Source organism: Hemitrygon akajei, chromosome 21 (assembly GCF_048418815.1).
Source record: "Hemitrygon akajei chromosome 21, sHemAka1.3, whole genome shotgun sequence".
Lineage (NCBI taxonomy): Eukaryota > Metazoa > Chordata > Chondrichthyes > Myliobatiformes > Dasyatidae > Hemitrygon > Hemitrygon akajei.
Genome location: NC_133144.1, coordinates 34027363 through 34047937, shown reverse-complemented (window position 1 = coordinate 34047937; position 20575 = coordinate 34027363). Strand labels below are relative to the sequence as shown.

The 20575-nt window shown below is 38.9% G+C and overlaps 1 protein-coding gene across 15 annotated transcripts in view; it reads left to right on the top strand.

Moving 5' to 3' along the window:
* LOC140714202 (paired box protein Pax-2-like) overlaps positions 1 to 20575 on the top strand; it is a 167295-nt gene that overhangs the window by 126016 nt on the left and 20704 nt on the right. For all 15 annotated transcript variants that reach the window (XM_073025180.1, XM_073025171.1, XM_073025172.1 and 12 more), the window contains one exon: positions 8501 to 8627. In XM_073025180.1, coding sequence (XP_072881281.1) covers positions 8501 to 8627 — 127 coding nt within the window. The remainder of the gene's footprint in view (positions 1 to 8500; positions 8628 to 20575) is intronic.

Here is a 20575-nt window from a genome sequence, read left to right as displayed (position 1 = left end):
ATCTGAAAATGAACATTTTGATTCAAACCCAGCATTCCACTGATGCCCACAGGATAAGTGTCGCCAATTCCGACCTAGTCTGACTAACAAATTACCAAATTATATGTGTGTCTTAATGTGCTCAAGGCAGAAAGAAACCACAGAAAAGTTAGCTTTGCTGTGTTGCCCAAATCTCAAAATCGGATGAAAACATCTATATCAGCAATTGCAAATCTGTAGATCGATTACCTGAGCCTCTTGATGTGTTGCAGTTATCAATGCCATCCTAATGATCTGTTTTTCAGTGTTTGAAAACTATACTGCGAGCACCTCATCTCTTTAGATATCTATTATCCTATATTTAGTGTTCTGTAATCCATGCATTTTCCTTAATATGATAACATGAACATGCTAGTAACTATATGACATTTTTTATAGAAAAACTCTGATCCGCTTGGTGCATTAGTTTAGTACACACAAATCTTGCTATTTCATAATACACTCCCAGCTTATACATAACACAACCAAACAGGTAAAGTAACAACCCACCAATGGTTAGCGTCCCTGGTGACACATTGATAGTATGTCAATGGAAAATTCCTTGGTGATCTGCTTGAACATAGCTGTTAAACTGTTTACATAAATAGGTTAGCAACTAATTTGAAAAACATTCTGTGGAGAGTTTAACCATTATTTGGAAGCCATCCTCACAATAAAACCACTTAAGTATCGGTATGATTCTAATGAGTCTGCACGTTGGCTTAAAATTATGAAATAACAGATGGATTATTATGTACGTTTCTAACATAAAACCTCAGTATAATGCACTAATAGTTTATAACCAAAGGGTTTAAACCAGATAAACTTATTGTAAGTGAGTGTTAAGACAATTTTCAGTGAGATAACTTAATGGTTAGTCTGAGAATTTGTAGAGAGAGTTTATATACAATAAGAATGTTGTATTTTATCTGATGGCACAGGTAATAAGAAAATGTTTATCGAGGTGATAGTTTACAAGAGATATCTTACAACAAGAAAGTTTACAGTGACTGAAAGTATTAATGATTAAATTTCTTACAATACACTTCATAAAGAGTCTGTGATGAGAATGTTTATGGTAATTACAAGATTTTATAAAGAAATAAGTTGCTGTAGTAGATATTCTACACTAAATCTAAATATACTTAAGAAGAGTTTATATGGCTGGAAAGCATTTGGTGACTTTTCAAGGGATTTATAAAATGAAAGGCATTTCTGATTTTTTTTCTCTATCCAACCTATATTCTCTCTTTGGTCTTTTATATCACTACCTATCTAACCTTCTGCCATTTCATTTTTATGTTGATTTTCTTTCTGGAAAGTTTAAGTAGCTGTTAGGATTTATAATCACAGTTATTTGCACCCTAGGTATGAACAAATTAACAGTGAGTTTACAATGGTTTTACTGTCAGAGATTTTGTTAAGGGGGTATTATATTTTTGATATTTTTAATCATTTACTGGATATGGACATCACTATCAAAGCCACCATTTGCATTCCACTCCTAATTACCTTTCCATCAAAAGACTTGCAAAGCCATTTCAGATGCCATTCAAGCAAGAACCACTTTGCTGTGACTCTGATGCTGCATGTAAGCCAGTCCAGTCAAGGATGGCAAATTTTCTTCCCTAAAGGGCATTAGTGAACCAGATGGTTGTTTCATGGTCACCTTTGATAATAGCTTTTTATTCCAAAGTTTTATTTAATTAATTAAATTTAACTTTCAGTCTCTGGATCATTAGTCCAGGCCTCTGGATAACTGGCTCAGTTACCTAACCGCAATGCTTCTGTATCTCCAAGTACAGTGAGTAGTGATGGTGAGAGAGTTGAGTTGTGAGTGAAAGATTTTATAATGAGAGAGTTAATAAAGAAGAAAGGTTTGAACATAGGGAATCCATGCAACAGTAGGCCACAAGACCAGCCGAGCCTGTTCTGTTATTCTACCAGATTAAATGTGATCCTGCACATCAACTCCATTTCTGCCCAATCCCCATACCCCTTGACTTCCTCGTTATTCAAAAACCTATCGATCTTTGCATTGAATAAGCTCAATGTGAGCATTCAAAGTCATCTAGAGTGGAGAATTCCAAAGATTTACAACCACTGAATAAAAAATGATATAAATCAATGAAATGGTAGAGAGTTGGGACTGAGGGTTGTCAGTGAGAGCATTTCTAGTGAGATACTGATATTACAGTGAGAATTTGAAAATTTAGTTTCAAGGAGTATTTGTTGAATGTCTTTAGAATACAAAGTTAATCTTTGGTTTGAGATTCTGAAAAGTGTCTCTATGAACCATTACTTCCATTCATAAAATCTTCCCTTGATTTTGTCTTTTCCCACAGCCTCTTCTCTCTCTTGGACTCAATCATTGACAAGCCCGCCTCCAAATTCTTCCTAGTATGTCTTACCATTCACACCAACCTAAACATTATCCTTCATCCTTCTGTATTTATCTTTGGGAAGGAAGCTCTTTGTTTAAGTTGCTTCCAAACGGCTAGTTTTTCATCCTCCTTTAGTTCATAATGCGGCTATAAACTTTCTCAACTCCACAGCTGTTGTTGCCATGCGTGCTCTAGTCTTTCATGCTCTTTCTGAATTTTGTTAATGCACATCTAATTTAACCAGCCACCTCCAGCTTTTACTAATCCATACCTAGCTCATTAAACCTCACTATATTCCCTCACAACACCTCTTCTGGAGTGTACAGGGAATTTCAATTTTGTTTCTTCTGCCATTCATCATTAGAAATCCCTCTACCCACCTCCCGCCAATCTACACCCTCACACCTAATGGAAGGCGAGAATGCTCATGGCAACTGAATTAATTTTGAAAGAGCTTTTAATGAGTTTTAATTAGAGTTTATTGTGATAGAATTTATAGGAAGAGAGCTTATATTGATTGAGCTTATATCGAGTTTATAATGATCAAATTTATAATGAGTATATAGATTGATTGAGTTTACAATGAGGTTTTGTGGTGAGAGATTATATAGTGTGAACATTTGAGAATGGATTCAGACAGAAAGGTAATAGTGATAGGGTTTGCAGTGAGAGTTCACAATAAAGGATTTTATAATGAAGGAATTTATAGTGAAAGGCTATAGGGAGTTTAGAACAAGTATGTTTATAGCAATTTAATTTATAACATGAAGTATATTGTAGGTTTATAATAAGAGAATTTATAATGAGAAATTTATTGTGCTTGACTTTACTGAGAAAGTTTGCAATGGGAGAATTTATCATATGGTGGAATATGTGCTCAGAGATTCCTTTGCTTTTTTTAAGCTTTGCTGAAGTCATAGATTGCCTGCTTGAGCACAGTTTCAATTGTGATATGAAGCTTTAGGTACCTGGACCCTTAGCTAGGATCTAGGCTGAATATTAGACATGCATCTGGAATACTGGGAAAGAAATAAGGAACAGGGAGCGAGACAATATTTCTCATTCTGACTGTACAGGCCCTGAGTCGGATATAATAGACCCGGTTCAGAAAAAGGCAGGATGGCCCACAAGATTTTAAACAATAGGCAATATTCATTATTATAATTCTATTTTATATTATGTACATATGCATAGTATATGGTACAATAACATTATAAAATTTAACTAATGAATGTTGTGATGAGGATGAACTAAAGGTTTGGAAGAGTAGAACTACACTATAGACATTTTGACCTTCTGAGATATAGTCCAGTGTGGTACATATATGCAGATCAGGTTTACATCTTGAATGAATGAATTGTATTTCAAAATAAGGAATGGCAACTGCAGCTCACCAGAGAATCTGTCAGATCTGCAACTTGCCTTGCTGGTTTGAAGTAGGTGTCTTGACAATACACTCCCCCTTTGAAGTGAAGCCCTACACAGAGACTGTTTATCTTAATGGAAAAGAAATTACAGTTAAATGTCACTATGAATCTGGAGCATCATAAATGAAGGCTGTGGTTGTATACAACTTTTTATAGCTGCTGCCTTATTACAATGGATAACCTTTATTTACTTTCATTAGACTATTAAACAACAAGAGACTATTAATTTTTCGTCTGAAACTCCATCCAAGCCCATAAAGCAAACTAGTTGCTTAATTGAGTTCATTTTAATTTCCCTCCAATCGCACTGAATTACTCCAGTGATAAATCAGGGGGACAGGCCTCACCCCCAGTAGAAAGCCTAATTTGCAGCTAATTAGAAAACTGATTCCCAGTGAAAGATCAATACCACAACGAATTGGAAATGACTTGCAATCTCCGAGATGGAGACTGAAAGAGCAAGTGAGAGAGAAAGAAAGTAGGCAGAGGGAAGAAAATGCAATACAGCCATGTGTCTGGAGTAGGGTGAATAAAACAGATTTAATCTAATATAATATTAATCAGGACACATGGCTTGTTGGTCCTTTTGTTGCTTTTCATCTTTGTAAGGTAGCTTTGAGATCAAGCTGGCAGTTTGATATAGTGGGACGTGTTTTAAAATTCAATGAAGTCTCCACCCCACCCTCCTGTATGCCATGGCTTCTCTTTTCAAAACCGGCTCTGCGCTGGGGAATTACTATTGTGCATTTGAATGCTATTAAAAAGGGAACAACCCCTGCAGCTGGGCGACAGTTGTAGCACACAATCAGGGGTTAGCAGTTGTTGAATGAGACAAGGTAAGGTCAGCTGAGGCCTGATAAGACATGGACACTTGGGGGTATCACTGCACTTGTGGGTCATTACAAATCATGCCAGTAACTGCAAATATTTTATCCAAACCACCCGCCATCTCAAGTTTACTTCCATTTGCTTTTATTTTCCTGTTTCTTCTCTTACTTCATTCATCCCTTTGTTTTCCCATATCATTTTTCCATTTCTCTTATTATAGCGAATGTCCTTGTGACAATTTTGTGTGAAAAAAAACCAGAAGATTAGCTTATTATCAACCCATATTGATCATCAAGTTTCTAGGGCTGGAACAACGTAGTTAGCAGTCATATCTTGGTATGGTGGTGGTTGGGAAAGGATTTCCACATTTTGTTAGGCCATAATAACTTGCTAACATAGTACCTCAGACCAGCTCCACCCCACTCCCACCCATACATCAAGAGATTTAAAGTCCTTATAGCTTATGATTACAGAAGTCACTCCTTTATTCAAAAAGGACAGCACGAATAAGCCAGTTAACTATACGCTGGTGAACCTTATATTAGTAGTATTGACATAATGGAAGAAATTTCTGAGGGATAGGATTTCTATACATTAGGGATTGGGGATATGCCACATGCCTTTGTGAGTGGAAAATCTTGCCTCACCAGTTTGATTGAGTTTTTTAAGGAAGTAACCATGTAGTTTAATGAAGACAGGAGTGTAGACCTTCTCTATATGAACTTCAAAAAGGCATTTTACAAGCTCCCATGCGGCAGGTTGGTCCAGAAAGTTAAGGCATTGGGATTCAAGGCAAGCTGGCAATTTGGATCCAACTTGACTTAGTGATAGGAGGCTGAAGTGATGGTTGAAGTATATTTTGTTGATTTGGAAGTTTGTGAATAGTGGTGTACCACAGTGATCAGTGTCAGGACCTTTGGTGTTGGACATATTTGTATATATAAATAATTTGGAGTGAATGTGGAGGAGTGATTCATAAATTTTGCAAATGACACAAAAATTGAAGGTGCTGTAGATAATTAGGAAGGTTGTCTAAGTCTACAGCAGGAAATAGATCAAATAGAAAATTGGCTGGAGAGCTGGCAAACAGAAGCTAACCCTAGCAAGTGTAAAGTGATGCATTTTAGGATGTCAAAAAGAGGTAGAACATAAACAAGTAAAATATTGGGCACTAAGGACAGTTGATGAATTGAGAGACCACGGGATCCAAGTCGATAGTTCCCTGCAAGTATCAAAAAATTGAGTACGGAGGTAAAGAAGGCATATGACATGTTTGCTTTCACAAGCTATGGCATGGAATATAAAAGTTGGTATGTTATGTTGCATCTATACAAAACAGTGATTAGACCATAGGTGTGTGCTGTTCTGGTTGCCACACTCCAGGAGTGATATGGTTGCTCTGGAGGAAGTTCAAATGAGATTCACTAGGATGTTGCCTGGATAGGAAAACTTTGTTTATGGGGAGAAATTGGATAGGCTGTACTCGTTCTCCCTGGAGCGAAGGAGGCTAAAGGGTATACAGTTAATATTATGAGAGGCATAGACTGGGTAGATAATCAACATTTGTTTTCATGGTGGAGTCAGAAACAAAAAAAAAGACATTGGTTTAAGTTGTGAGGTTGGAGATTCAAAGTCGATTTTATGGGTGCATTTATTATAGAGAAAGTGGCTGATACAAGGAACATGCTGCCAGAGAAGGTGGTAGAATCACACACCATAACTGTGCTTAAAGGGCATTTAGCAGGCATGGGACAGAAATACTATCCCTAGATGAGCAAATGGGATTAGTGTAAATGGGCAAAAAAAACCCTGGACATCATGTGCTGAAGGGCCCTTCTTATGCTATGTAGCTCTCCAACTCCTATTTCTGACCAAGTTATTAAGCTCAAGTTCAAAGCAAATTTATTATCCAACTACCACTTTAAGATTCATTTTCTTGCAGGCATTTACAGAAAAAAAGAAATACTGTAGAAGTTTACAAAAAATGTACACAAATAAAGACTGATAAAGAATCAGTGTGCAAAAGAAAAATAACTGTGCAGATAAAATATAATGCTGAGAACATTAGATGTAAATAATTCTTGAAAGTTATGCAGAAGGGATGGATTTTGGTGAATAAACCACAAAGGGTAGGTATGCAGGTACAACAAGTAATTAGGAAAGCTACTGATATATTAACTGTTAATATGAGGGATATAGTGTCAGATCATTGAAGTTACTGCTGGCAAGACTGCATCAGGATTACTGTGCCCTGATTTGGCTTCTTGCTTGCAAGACCATACAGAGGTTCATTAGGTTAAGGTGTGAAGAAAGGTTGAGAGATTGGTAAACACAAAGTATACTGCAGATACTGTGGTCAAATCAAGACGTACAAACAAGCTGGATGAACTCAGCAGGTCGGGCAGAATCCATTGAAATGAGCAGTCAACGTTTCGGGCCGAGACCCTTCGTCAGGACCCTTCGTGAGGAGATTGGTGATGTGCTGTACCCATTAGAAATCTGTAGAATAAGAAACAAATATAATCTTGTGCAGAATTGACAGGGTGGATGCTGAGAGGGTATTTCCTATTTAGCAGTTTGGGATGTGAATTCAAAATTAGATGTCATCCATTTCAGGTGGAGCTGAGGTGGAATTTCTTCTTGCAGAGTCATGGCTCTTCAGAATTCTCTTTCTGAGAGTTGTGAAGGTGGATTCATTCAATGTATTAAAGACGGAGACTGACTGATAGCTTAAGTTGCACCATACAGGGAGAAAGATGAATAGTAGTTTTCAGACCAGGATTAGATCCGCCATGTCCAAATTGAATAGAGGAGCAGGTTTGAGGACTCCATTGGCCTTTGCATCCTTCAGTTTCTTATGTCCTGTTTGTTTGTGTAATGGAGTAAACTAAACACTCCAGGAAGTGATTAATGAGCTATTTATGATAGAATGCCCCCATGGTTCAAGGAGAACTAACAATTACACCCATTAAATGGACTGGGATTTAAATTGAAATCCCACAAGGCGATGTCTAACCACAGGGCCATCTGGTTTCACAACCGATTCACCTGTGATTTTACAATTTCTTGTTCTACCTTGTTGTGATGTGCAGCAATGCCTTTGGACAAATACTTCAATGGAAAAACCCCTCCCAGATGCAGAGGATCATCTTGATCCCTGTTCATTATCCAGAATAATGTTACTGAATGTGCCACACTCACAAGTATTGCTTTTGTCACAGCTTAATGGCGATCTCAGGAACATGAGCCATCAATTTAGATGAATATTGCAGTTCGGAAAAGTTGAAGGTACAATCTTTAAGACGGGGCAGTAACAAATAAACCAACCTTCAAATCTGATGGGGGGAAACAGTTCCTATAGTGCCGCTTGAAGAAGAATGAGGGTATTTTGATTCTGGCATCAATTAAATGCAATATTTTACTCCTCAACTCTGAATTTATTTACACTTTAGTGTCAGTGATCCTTGTGTATGACTCTCAGGTCTCTGTTACCTTCCACATCTCACTCCTAGATCTCAGTTGTTCTCTGTAGCTCACTCCCAAGCCTTACTTATTCTCTGTTTCTCTCTTCCAGATCTCAGTTACTCTCTGCATCTCTCTCCTCTGGCTTTGTAATTTATACCTCCCTCCCAATCCTCTATCATGTCTTTCTGATGAAATGTCAGAGAATATTCATTCACTATCAATCTTCTTTGGGAAAAAAAGTGATACATTTTAATTTTGTGTATGGGCGAGGGGTTTGGGCATGTGAGGGATTGTGAAGTCAGTTGCCTAGAATCCAAAATGAACTCCTGTCAATCTTCGCTTCATTACACCTGCCTTTTTCTGCTGTGTTTCTCCCAGGCTAATGAATATTCACTCTCTGCCTTGGCCTCTGGATTAGAAGATGTTAAAAGCAGCCTATCAGCTGCTGCCACTCCCGACCTTGGGACCAACGTTTCAGGACCCCAGAGTTATCCAGTTGTGACAGGTAAGGTGTCAATCTCATCTGCCAGTTTAAAAAATAAATATGACATATAGCATGCAGTGTAGATTAAAATATTTATAGACTGTTAATGGGAAATATTTCAAGATGCATTATCATTATGAAATGTTTCACATCCTTTGGTTCCTTGGCAGGAAAAATGCACAGTTGGCAGTAGGTCAAAAAAACAAATGCTGTTAGATTCTGAAAATATCAGTCAATTTAAAGCACTGATTTTCTCATGGGACAGTTACTTGTCCATCTTTGAGATAGACCATGGTTTTTTGGAATTCCAAAAACCATAGTGCAGATTTTTCAAATGTTGAAAAAATACTCGACCAGTTTAGTCAGAGTATAATATTTTAAACTTTTTTTCAGTTGCTAATTATCCTGGAGTAGAGGGATAGATTGATAAGTTGTGGATGGATCAATAGATAACTGGATGAATGCTTTAATAGATTGAAAGTTGTTTGGATAAACGATTAAATGGATTTTTGGAAGAACCGTTGGTTGGATAGACAGGTGTCAGTGTGGATGAGCTAGATGAATTCTCGAGCAGAAAACAGGGAAGGAATAAATGAAAGAATACTTGGAAGATTAGTTGGCAAATTAATAAGTTGATGGATGGATGAATGAATTGTCACCTGGAAGCAGCGTAGACTATAATGGTGGATGCATGAGATACAATTGAATGGGATAAAACGATCGATAAGACTGGATGGTGAACAAATGGATAAATGGAGGGATAGAAATTCCTCTATCACTTTGGCCAATCATTTCTTATGGTAGTCATAGCAAGATCAGATATGAGTGTCACAAATCTAATCTTCGCCATTCTTCTTGACCCGTCTGCATCCGTTACACAGTTGATGAAATCTCCTTCCTCCAATACTTCTCCAAGGCTTGCAGCTGAGTGGGACTACACTCACATCCTTTTATTGTTAGCTATCGATCAACTCCATAACTTCTCTTTTCACAAATGCACACCATTGCCACTGATAACCTCCAGGGACTTGGTCTTGACCTATTAACTCCCATCTGCATGTTGTTTCATGGCTACTTTACCCAAAAATTACAGCATAAGTTCCCTTGTGTTTTGACATAGCTACAGGATCTCTCTCACTTCATTTATCTATTTTGTTTAATTTGCAATATAGCTTAACTGATATCCACTGTTAAATTATCTTAATGTAAATAACTGGAAACACATTCCCAGAGCAGTATTTGATCTCAAGGTGAATTTCAGTCAGTATGTTCATATTATCAGTGATTTCATCTTACAGATCCATCTCTCAACCTTTCTGCTGCTGAAAACCTTATCTACAGGATTGATAGCTTCAGATTATTGAAAAGTACTCTTGTTCCACATCTCTTCTTCAATATTCTGTAAAATTAAGATAATCCAAAACTTAGTACTTATTGATTTTTGTAAGCACATGGTTAAGATAAATCAAATTAAATAGAAAAGTTGCATTTTTTGTTTTCAAATTCTTCTGTGCATTATCTCCTATCTATTCTTATATCTCCTCCTGTTTTTCAACTCTCCAAATATAAGAGTTCCTCCTCTTCTGGCCTCTCAGTTCATTCTGAATGTAATTGCCCTACTATGGGCGGGTGTGCCTTCAGCCATGGAATCCTTTTCCCCATTTTCCTCCCTTTAGTCTCTCCTAATACATGATTAAGCTGCCTGTTTCAATATTTCCTCATGTGGCCAGGTGTCAAGTTTAGTTTGCCTGCCCCCTTGCAACACCCTGATGTTGCAGTTATATTGATTGGGACAGTGAATGGATGGATGATCAATGCCAAAGATGATGATAGATAGGTGAATGAAAAAATAGACAGGTATCCAGGAAGTAGCTAGCTTCTGAATCATGGTTTAGTGAGTCAGACTGAGAGATGGGTGGGCTGGTTTTAGTGAGTTAGACTGAGAGATGGGTGGACTGGTTTTAGTGAGGTAGACTGAGAGATGGGTGGGTTGGCTTTAGTGAGTTAGACTGAGAAATGGGTGGGTTGGTTTTAGTGAGTTAGACTGAGAGATGGGTGGGCTGGTTTTAGTGAGTTAGACTGAGAGATGGGTGGACTGGTTTTAGTGAGGTAGACTGAGAGATGGGTGGGTTGGCTTTAGTGAGTTAGACTGAGAAATGGGTGGGTTGGTTTTAGTGAGTTAGACTGAGATGTGGGTGGGCTGGTGTTAGTGAGTTAGACTGAGAGGTGGGTGGGCTGGTTTTAGTGGTTAGACTGAGCTGTGGGTGGGCTGGTTTTAGTGAGAGACTGAGAGATGGGTGGGCTGGTTTTAGTGAGTTAGACTGAGAAATGGGTGGGTTGGTTTTAGTGAGTTAGACTGAGAGATGGGTGGGCTGGTTTTAGTGAGTTAGACTGAGAGATGGGTGGGCTGGTTTTAGTGAGTTAGACTGAGAGATGGGTGGGCTGGTTTTAGTGAGTTAGACTGAGAGATGGGTGGGCTGTGTTTATGGATGGTTTGAAATGATAATGTGTGCCTGTGATTTTATGAAGAATAAATGAAACAGGAGCAGCATTTGTCACTCTGAGCCTCCTTCATGATGCAGTGATGTCATAGCTAATCTTATACCTCAACACCTTAACTCCCTTAATATCCAAAGGCCAATTGATTTTGCTCTTGAACATACTCAGCAACTGAGTCTTCACAGGCAAATGGGAAGAGAATTTGGTTTGCACTCTCCTCATGTAGATTAAGAATAAAATGGGTGTCCGCTGGGTCTTCCTCCCAGGTGACACCAAAATTGGCACTGTAGCGGAGAATGCCGAAAAACTGTCTGTGGTTACAGTAAGATGTACATCGGGGGTTCCCAACAATTTTTATGCCATGGAGCCTTGCCATTAACTGAGAGGTCCATGGATCACAGGTTGGGAACCCCTAATGTAGATCAACTGGGAAGGTGAGCAGAGGAATGGCAGCTGGAGTTCAGCTCAGAGAAGTAAGAAGTGATATATATTGGGAAGTGTTAAGGTATTTTCTTTCCACATAAGACTCAGACCCAAGTATTTGTGAGGAGACTCTTTATTTAAGTGCCATGGGGAGCTCTCCCTCCAGAGAGCAATGACTCCGCATACAATCTGTACATGCACCCTCTTTATGGTTGATTCTAATGGGTGTGGTTTGTTCAATATTTCCATATTTGGCACTGTTCTAAGCAAACTCGAGAGAAAAGCATCTGTCATATCACGTGGCATACAGCTGTAGGCTAAAGGTCAACATCACATAGTCTTATGTCTACAGCAGTAGGCTAGAGGGCAACACTAGGATTTTCTGCTGATCAAGCCATTAAGCAACACGGACACACAATTCTATAGTCTCACAAAGGTATTTACCAGCTAGCCAAAATCTTCCACAGGAAGTTAGTTCAGGGCAGGACATATTCAGAGAATTTAAAGTTAAGAGCCTTTCTCTCCAATGACTTTATACCATTGTGATCATTAATTAATTGAAGGTGAATGTAGGATTAATAAGCTGGCAGATGACACAGAAATTGGTAATGTTGCTGACAGTGAAGAGGGTAGTCATAACTAACACGAGGAAATCTGCAGATGCTGGAAATTCAAACAACAACACACACAAAATGCTGCCTGGCCTGCTGTGTTTCACCAGCATTTTGTGTGTGCTGTAGTCATAGCTCTCAGGATGATATTGATCTTTGGTAAGATGCGCAACACAGTGCCAAGTAGAATTTATTCCTCATATGTATAAGGCCAAATAAGGATATCACAGAATCAATGAATGGTAGGACCCAATGAAGTATTGAGGGACCAAAATACTTCAGTGTGTAAATTTGAGTTTCTCTGATAGTGGGAGCACAATTAGATATGGTGGTGAAGAAGGAATTCCGGATACGAGCTTTCAATTGTAAGAACAGGATGTTTATGTAACAACTTCATAAATTGTTAGACCACAGTTGAAGTACTATGTACAGTTCTGGTCCACAGCTTTAAGGAGGATGTAATTACACTGGCGAAGATGTAGAGGAGATTCACCAGCATGCTTCCTGAGTTGGAGCATTTTAATGATAAAGAGAGAATGGATAGGCTGAGGCGGTTTTCCTTGGAGCTGAGAAGGCTGAAGAGATCGCTGATAGTGGTTTATAACATTATGAAAGGTATAAATGGGGTAGATACTTGGGAACTTTCTCCATGCCAGAGGAGTTTAAAGCCAGAGGGTACAGCTTTAGGGGAAGGGTTGAGAGGATCCATAGGAATTGGATGAGGGATTCTTTCCACCCAGAGGTAGTTAGAATGTGGGAATACATGGCCTGAACTGATGATGGAGGAAGATACTCACACATTTAAAAAACGATGTATCTGAATAATGGCTTGAATCTCCAAGATAAGTAAGGCTAGTGAATGGGAGTAGTGCAGATGGTTATTTGATGCTCAGCATGAACAGGATGGACTGAATGGCTGTTGTCTGAGCTGTATGACTCTGTGATCTATCATTTATTAAATGGACTATCATTCCTCCTACTTCATTTGTTCTCAGGTTAAGTAACAAAGCAACCCAGTCACTATTGCCAGCAAATCAGTGCAATGGTCATTAGATTGTACCAATTTATTTCTATGTGAGCCATTAATTCCCCTATCATTACAATACTTCATACATTCAGCTTTATTAAAATCAGTTTTTCCTGCATTGCCACAAATTAGAAACATTCTTAATCTATCTATCACTACCCTGAACTATTGTCTTTTCTGCTTAACTTCCTTGGTTTATTCTCAAAAACACACTCTTCTCAACTGTTTGGTTTAAAGTTTATCTGCAGCCCTGATTAGTTGATTTTGTTGGATTGGTCCCAGTCAGATTCAAGTGAAGCTTGTCCCGACCACTCCCGCTTTCCCTGAGATTGGTGTCAGTGTCTCATGAACTGAAGCCATGCCAGGTTTTCAGCCTCACTTTGCACATTCCGATCTTATCTCTCCTTTGCCAATTTACAGAGATTATTGCATTTGTGGTTCTGTTTTTTTTTGCACCCTAGCTGTTCATAGTTCTTCAACAGAATCTCCTCCATAATTCTACCTATGTTATTGATTGCCATGGGAACATGACAAGAGGGTTATTTCTCTTCAACTCATCTTCAAACTTAAGGCCATTAATCCTAGAACTGGGCAGGCAACAGAGGCTTTGGAATTCCTGCTTGTGGTTGCAATGAACAGTGTCTATCCATAGACATTACTGTCCCGTTTTGCAGCTACATCCTTTAACAGATCCCCAATATGAATGCAAAGCTGAGGTAAATTACCTTCCCAGCATTCTCTGTAATTGTCCATACAGACTGCAGGGAGTCAGGTCTGTGGACAAATGCAAGTCCTGGAGCTCCTCAGACTCTAACTTTTGGTTCCCCTCTCCCTGCCTTCTTGGTAGTCAGTCCTTTTACACTCAGGTGTTCCCAACTCTGCAGTTAAATTTTGCATTTAAAATAGTTTTCATCTTCTGTGTGATGAATTTTTGGAAAGAGGTGAGGCAAATTAAATAAAAATATCTCAGTTCTTGTTAAACTAAGAGAGAGATCATATTCATCCCTTCAAGATGTGTTGTTGGATTGACAAAGAAACTGATCTGATATCATTATTTTATGAAGCTCACATTTTGGAATTTCCGTGTATTTCTGGTTAAATGAAATAACTAGCAAGTTCTCAGTATCGCATGTTCTCTGTAGGGAAGTTTGGCTTACAATGAATTTACATATTCAGAACAAAGAAAAGGTGGTAAACAACCATCAAAATTGATTTAGGTTCCTACTCACTGATGGCTGCAAACAAAAATCAGGAATTTTATTGGAAGAAAACTGATACACAAGGAGATGACCAAAGTGTTGGTCAATAATACAGGGTCTTGAAAAGAGAGAAGGAGAGACATGAAATGGATTCTGGATGTTCAGGTCCAAACATCTGAAGGCACACTTTTCATAGATATTAAAAAGCCCACTATGCGGATCATAGGAGATAGAATGGTGACTGAACGAGTATTGGAATAGTAATATGGCTTAGGTAAAGTTTCAGGTGAAGATTAGCCGAAGTAGTGGCAGAATGGGTCATTTTGTGGAGGTTGCTAACTTTCGAAATTGTTGAGCAGAAGAGGCTAATTCTGAATTAAATCATCATTACATTGCTGCTTCTGCAAATTTGTTGTAGTTTTTCCTGCTTCATAAAAGTGACTGCATTTCAGCAAATATTTCAAGAAGTCAACTGCAATTATGGCCTTTACTACTTTAGATACACTTACAACATTTAAAATGCATTTAGACAGACACTTAAATTGGCAAGGCGGAGAAGGATACAATTCTAATACAGGCACTTGGGATTTGTGTAGATGGACAACAGGTCAGCAAGGATGTGGTGGGCTGGAGGATCTGGATCAGTGTTGTATGGATTCTATGACAATGCAAGTCTTTCTTTATAAGAATGGACTATGTTTACATTTTGTTGAATCTAATACTCTCCAGATCCTTAAAGGTACATTGGGTCCATGTTTCTCAAAGTTCAAAGTATATCTATTATCAAATTATGTATACTGTACACAACCTTGGAATTCATTTCCTTACAGGCAGCCACTTAACAAAGAAACCCAATAGAACCCATTAATTTTATCAATACACGATTCAACAGCTAAATCAGAGCCTGCTTCTATATTAGGCTTTATATTGGATGATGGCTGAAATCTGGATTTTCTAAATGTTTTTGTTGTAGCTGTGGATTCTAAAGTTAATTTGTAATATTGGATTGGTAACTCTGCAGAGAAGGAAACAGATCTGGAACTGCCTTTACTAAATGGGTTTTTTTTTCTACAAAGGTAGAAGGAGTGAGCTGGGACTTAGAGGGTTAAAAAGTTTAATGACTAGCTGTCAGTGTCAGGTTACCTCAAGAGTGTTTTATTAAACTAATCATAATTATATATGACCCATCAAAAACAGTGACAGTAAATGCAGTCTACTAGGAAAAGAAGTCTGATTGAACTCCCAAATAATAGGCTGTAGTTATGTGACAAAGGAATTCCTTACCTTATGATATGTGGACTGATGATTTGACCAACAGGTTCAGGCAGAACAGAGAAGAAAGGGCCATTTCTTTCCCTTGCCACTGAGCTATTTCTCATTTGTGCCTGCACTTTGTGCTTATAATTGCACTGGTCTTCACTCTGATCCTACATAAGGCGCTCAGTGACTGAAGAGCAAAGATTTTTTTTTTGTCTTTCTGTTGCCTTGTATTTCTAGTTCTTTAGTTTTACATTTGGTGAATTTTCTCATTCACTGTCCTTCCACATCTGATCCTTGAAAATCTCTTCCAGTATGAGGCTCTGTGACCTTAGCCTTCACACCTTCCAAACTAAGATCCACTGAAAGAACCATGAAACCCAATTCTGACTCGTATGCCACATTGACACAATCTATGAGATTTTCAATGGTATAATGGTGTTTATCTTCTCTGGCTCTTAGATTTAGTGAACATATCTAGTAATCGCTTCCAGTTTTTCTATCAGTGCCTGGGTAAACGCCTTAAAATAAATCAGTGGACCCAGATTTCCCCTGAACTTTGCAATGCTCTGAAATTTTACAGAAGATCAAATCTGTCATATATTGTGTTTAAGCATTATTCTTTTGTTGCATTTCTTCTTCAGCTCTTCTAGAGTATGTGAAGTGAGAGCACTTTCAATTCAAGAACCACAACTAATTGTCAAATTGTTCAGTAGGGCTGAGGCTTAATGCCATCCTTCCTCTAACGAGTGGGAGACACAGCTGAAGTTTGTAATGTTGACAGCCTGCAAAACCCATACAGGGTGAATTTTTACATTTCTCCGTAGGATCCGTTTAGGAGAGTCAGTTTTTTGTCTTGCTGCAGGAGACTTCTACACTCTTTCTCTGGTGTTTTTCAAGATTCAGCAGGAACATTGCATTTTCCTCCCTCCTGCTAATGGGTGTGAGGGCCATCTCCTTACCATTTACTGGTCTAGTCTTTAAGGGCTTTCCTCTGGACACTCATCTAACTCCCTACAATTCCTATAGTCTTTTGGAACAAGCAACTCTGCCTCTTCAAATACCACATACTGTATATCTTAGCTAAATTTGACAGTACTGAATTTGCCTCAGTGGTACTAGTATTTACAGACTATTGGATAATTTCTGTGGATTTACAGTTGAAAATAGCCTCTTTCAATTTCTTAACAATCTTCCTGATATCACTTTAGCAGCTCTCTGTGTTTTAGCCTCAGGCTTTCCTTCCCCTGTTACATTAACAGGCCTCTGCTTTAGAGTGAGTCACAGGTTCAAGGTTCAGCTTGTAAATTAACTTAGCTGTGGTGGCAAGGAAATCATTGGGCCCGTCATTCACCATCAGTTCTGCCCCATCAGCAGTTGTTCAAGCCCATGACCCAAACTCCATGGCCGGCAATATTTTCCTTGTGCTTCAATGCCTTGGCTTGAACGCTTGTTGCGCAGATGGCATCCAACTTGGCAGTGACCCTTTGTATTTATGAATGAACAGCCTACTCTGTAATGTGGGTACCCGACAAAGGCAAGCAACATTATTTATATCAGACGCAGCAGTCTAGTGCTGCAGCAGTGCCAGCCTGTACTGGCCTGTCCCGATGTGTCACTGTGTTCCTGAGCTTGTTCACTCTGTCTATCCTTTCACTAATTGTGTTGTTGGGCCTGGTTCACTAAGCGCTTTCCCAGAGGTTTTCCCATGCTTCCACAGCCAGGCTTCCCTTTTCTCCATAAATAGGCAGTGTTTGCTTACGCTTTACCCCACAGATCTAAAAGGTCTGAAACTCAAAATCTGGCAAGTTAAACTGGAGGACGGTGGCTGCTCCCATCACTTCAGTCTTGTACTTAACCAGAAACCAGTGTGAGTCATATACAGTAGGAATGGAGAAAACATCTCTGCAGTTCATCCCTAGGCAGATGGAGGAAGGTGACAGGGCGGCTGATTAAAACAAAACACTTACTCTGATTTGAGTCATTAGCTTGGAGCTTCACTCGGTTCTAAGCCAGGAGACGTTACAGAATTGCAGTATATCTGTGATGAATATCCAGAGTGTTTGGGGGGAAGTTTCAGGCTTTAGAGCCAGTGGCAATGAGAAGTGCAGCCGAAGTAGCTTCAGCAAGTTACCACATGTCATATAGTACTCACTGAAATCCTGGCACACCAATAGATCTACGTCATTTCCGAGTAGGTCTCAGAAATGGTCTGGATCTTATTTAAATGATTAACTGCATGCTAAACCATCATACTTGCTGATTGCTAAAATACTGAAATGGTCACAGCAAGTTTTGTTTCATATGGGTGGTTTGATTCAATTAAGGTTCCAACGCATTGACCAAGAGATGCTAACAAAGCCATAAGAAACAGGAACAAGATGGGCCATCTGGCACTGTGAGCTTGCTCTGCTTTTCAGTAAGCTGACTGATCCAACTATCCTTAACTTCTCTCCCTCACCATCAGATAATCCTCAGTTCTCTTACTGTTTAAAAATTTACCTTACTTTTGCTTATGTTCCAAGATTAAGATTTAGCCTCCACAGCCTTCTGGATCAAAAGAACACAGAAAATAGACCAGCACAGGTATAGGCCCTTTGGTTCACTATGTCTGTACCAAACTCAATGCTAATATATGCTGATTTTCTTCTTCCTGTACATGATCCATAATACTCCATTCCCTGCATATCCATATGGCTAACTGCCTCTACTTCCCATCATTGTATCTGCTGACACCACCAACCCTGGCAACCCATTCCAGGCAACTATCACTTGCTCTGTAAAAGAACTTGCCCCAATCTTCTCCTTTCACCTTTCCCCTTATCTCCTGGGAGATTTCTGACTAATTTATGCTTCTCCTAATATTATACATAAATTTCCATCAGTTGTTGTCTCAGCCTCTGCCGTTCAGGGTTTCCCAGTAGCTAGTGGTTAGTGTAACACTACGACAGCACCAGAGACCTGGGTTCAATTCCTGTCACCATCTGTAAGAAGTTTGTATGTTCACCCCATGACTGCGTGGGTTTCCTCCGGGTGCTCTGGTTTCCTCCCACATTCCAAAGGTGTAGGGGTTAGCAGGTTAATTGGTCACATGGGTGTAATTGGACAGTGCAGATTCAATGGGCCAGAAGGGCCTGTTACCATGCTGCATCTTTAAATTAAATTAAATTAAAAGCAACCCACGTTTGTCTACCCTCTCCTTATAGTGCATACGCTCCAATCTAGTCTAGGCAGTATTCTGGTGAACTTCTGCATCTCTCTTTTATGTAGTGACCAGAACAGCACATAATGCACCAAGTGCAGTTCTATATAGCTGAAACGTGATTTCCTGACTTTTATACCCAAAGCCATGACCAATGAAGGCAAGTATGCCCTATTCTATTTTAACACTCTATCTACTTGATCACTGTAGCAATGTGGAGTGAAAAGCTTTGTTTTGTATGCCATCCCTACAGATCACTTCACCATATCACTACACTGAGGCAAGAATAGAGACAAGAATATAGCGTTACATGACAAGGTAGACTGTAAGGTTAGGAGTTCATTGTAACGTACAATTGATCTATTCAATAATCTCAAAACAGCGGGGTAGAGGCTGTCCTTGAATCTGGTGGTATATGCCTTTAGGCTTTTGTATCTAATGTCCATTTGGGGGGGTGGGAGGGAAGGAAGAATGCCTAGGGTGGGAGGGATCTTTGATTATATTGGCTGCTTTCAGTAAGCTGTGGACTTAGACCCCAAGATCCCTCTGTGTCACAGTGATGTCAATTCAGTAATGAATTCCAAAGACTCACAATCCATAGACTTGGACCCCAGGATCCCTCTGTGTCACGGTGATGTCAATTCAGTAATGAATTCCAAAGACTCAGAACCCTTTGTGAGAAGAAATCATCCCAATCTTAAACGGGCCCTTTCTTATTCTGAGGCTGTACACTTGGGTACTCCCCTCTCCCATGAAGTAAAACAGTCCCCATGCATTTACTCTGTCAGGCCTCCTAAGAATGATTGCCTCTCATTCTTCTGAAACCAAGTAACCACAGGTGCAATTTATTCAATCATTCTTCATCCAAGATCTTCGTGGGATCAACTGAGTGAAATTTATGTGAGCTTTGGCCAACGATATCTTTCATTAAACAAAGGGCCCATAGCATTAAGTAATAAAGAAGGTCATTTTAAGTAAAAGTATATTTAGTGTCAGATGTTGTGGCAGATTTAAGTTCCCCCAAAATTACAAAAGAGGGCCCTATGAAACTTTGACACCTTGGCTTGTTTTTGGCCTGAACTGATCGATAATCCTGACCACCTAAATGCATTTTCAGTTCTGAATTCACTATTATTAGAGGTTTTGAGATGATGCACTTCTAAAAATGTATCCATTGTCAATTAAAACAACTGAAGTTATTGATCTTGTTGATTTTATGTCTCAGATATTTGCATAATCTACTTACACACAAACTGTTTATTACCGCTAAGGCCTAGAACTCTTGAATTTGCAACGTAATTGATATTTTGATGTACTCTGCATGAGTTGAATACAACACGTTTAAAATGGTGAAACAGTTTCCAATATATGTTCAGCAGGGGAGCCTTGGTTTTGTTTGCCTGCAACAAGGCATTGCTGCAGCAATTAAACTGTCTGAGTACTCTAAAGTAGACAGAGTAGTTAAACATACAAGGGAAAAAGGAATATGATAATACAATTCTAAAAAAAGTAGGTGGTAGAATATTAGATTTTCATTCAGGGTTTTATAATCAAGATTGAATTCAACTAACTTTAGATGATTTAATTAAAAGGAGACAGAGAGGAAGTGTTACCGGCTTATATTCTCAAAAGTTTGAATACAAGCACAAGTCAGTTAATCTGATGCTCAACATCTGTGCTGTAATTTTACACAATTCCGGTACAGCACAATCATTGTTAAATGTTCTGCTCTTAGGCATCATACTTACGTG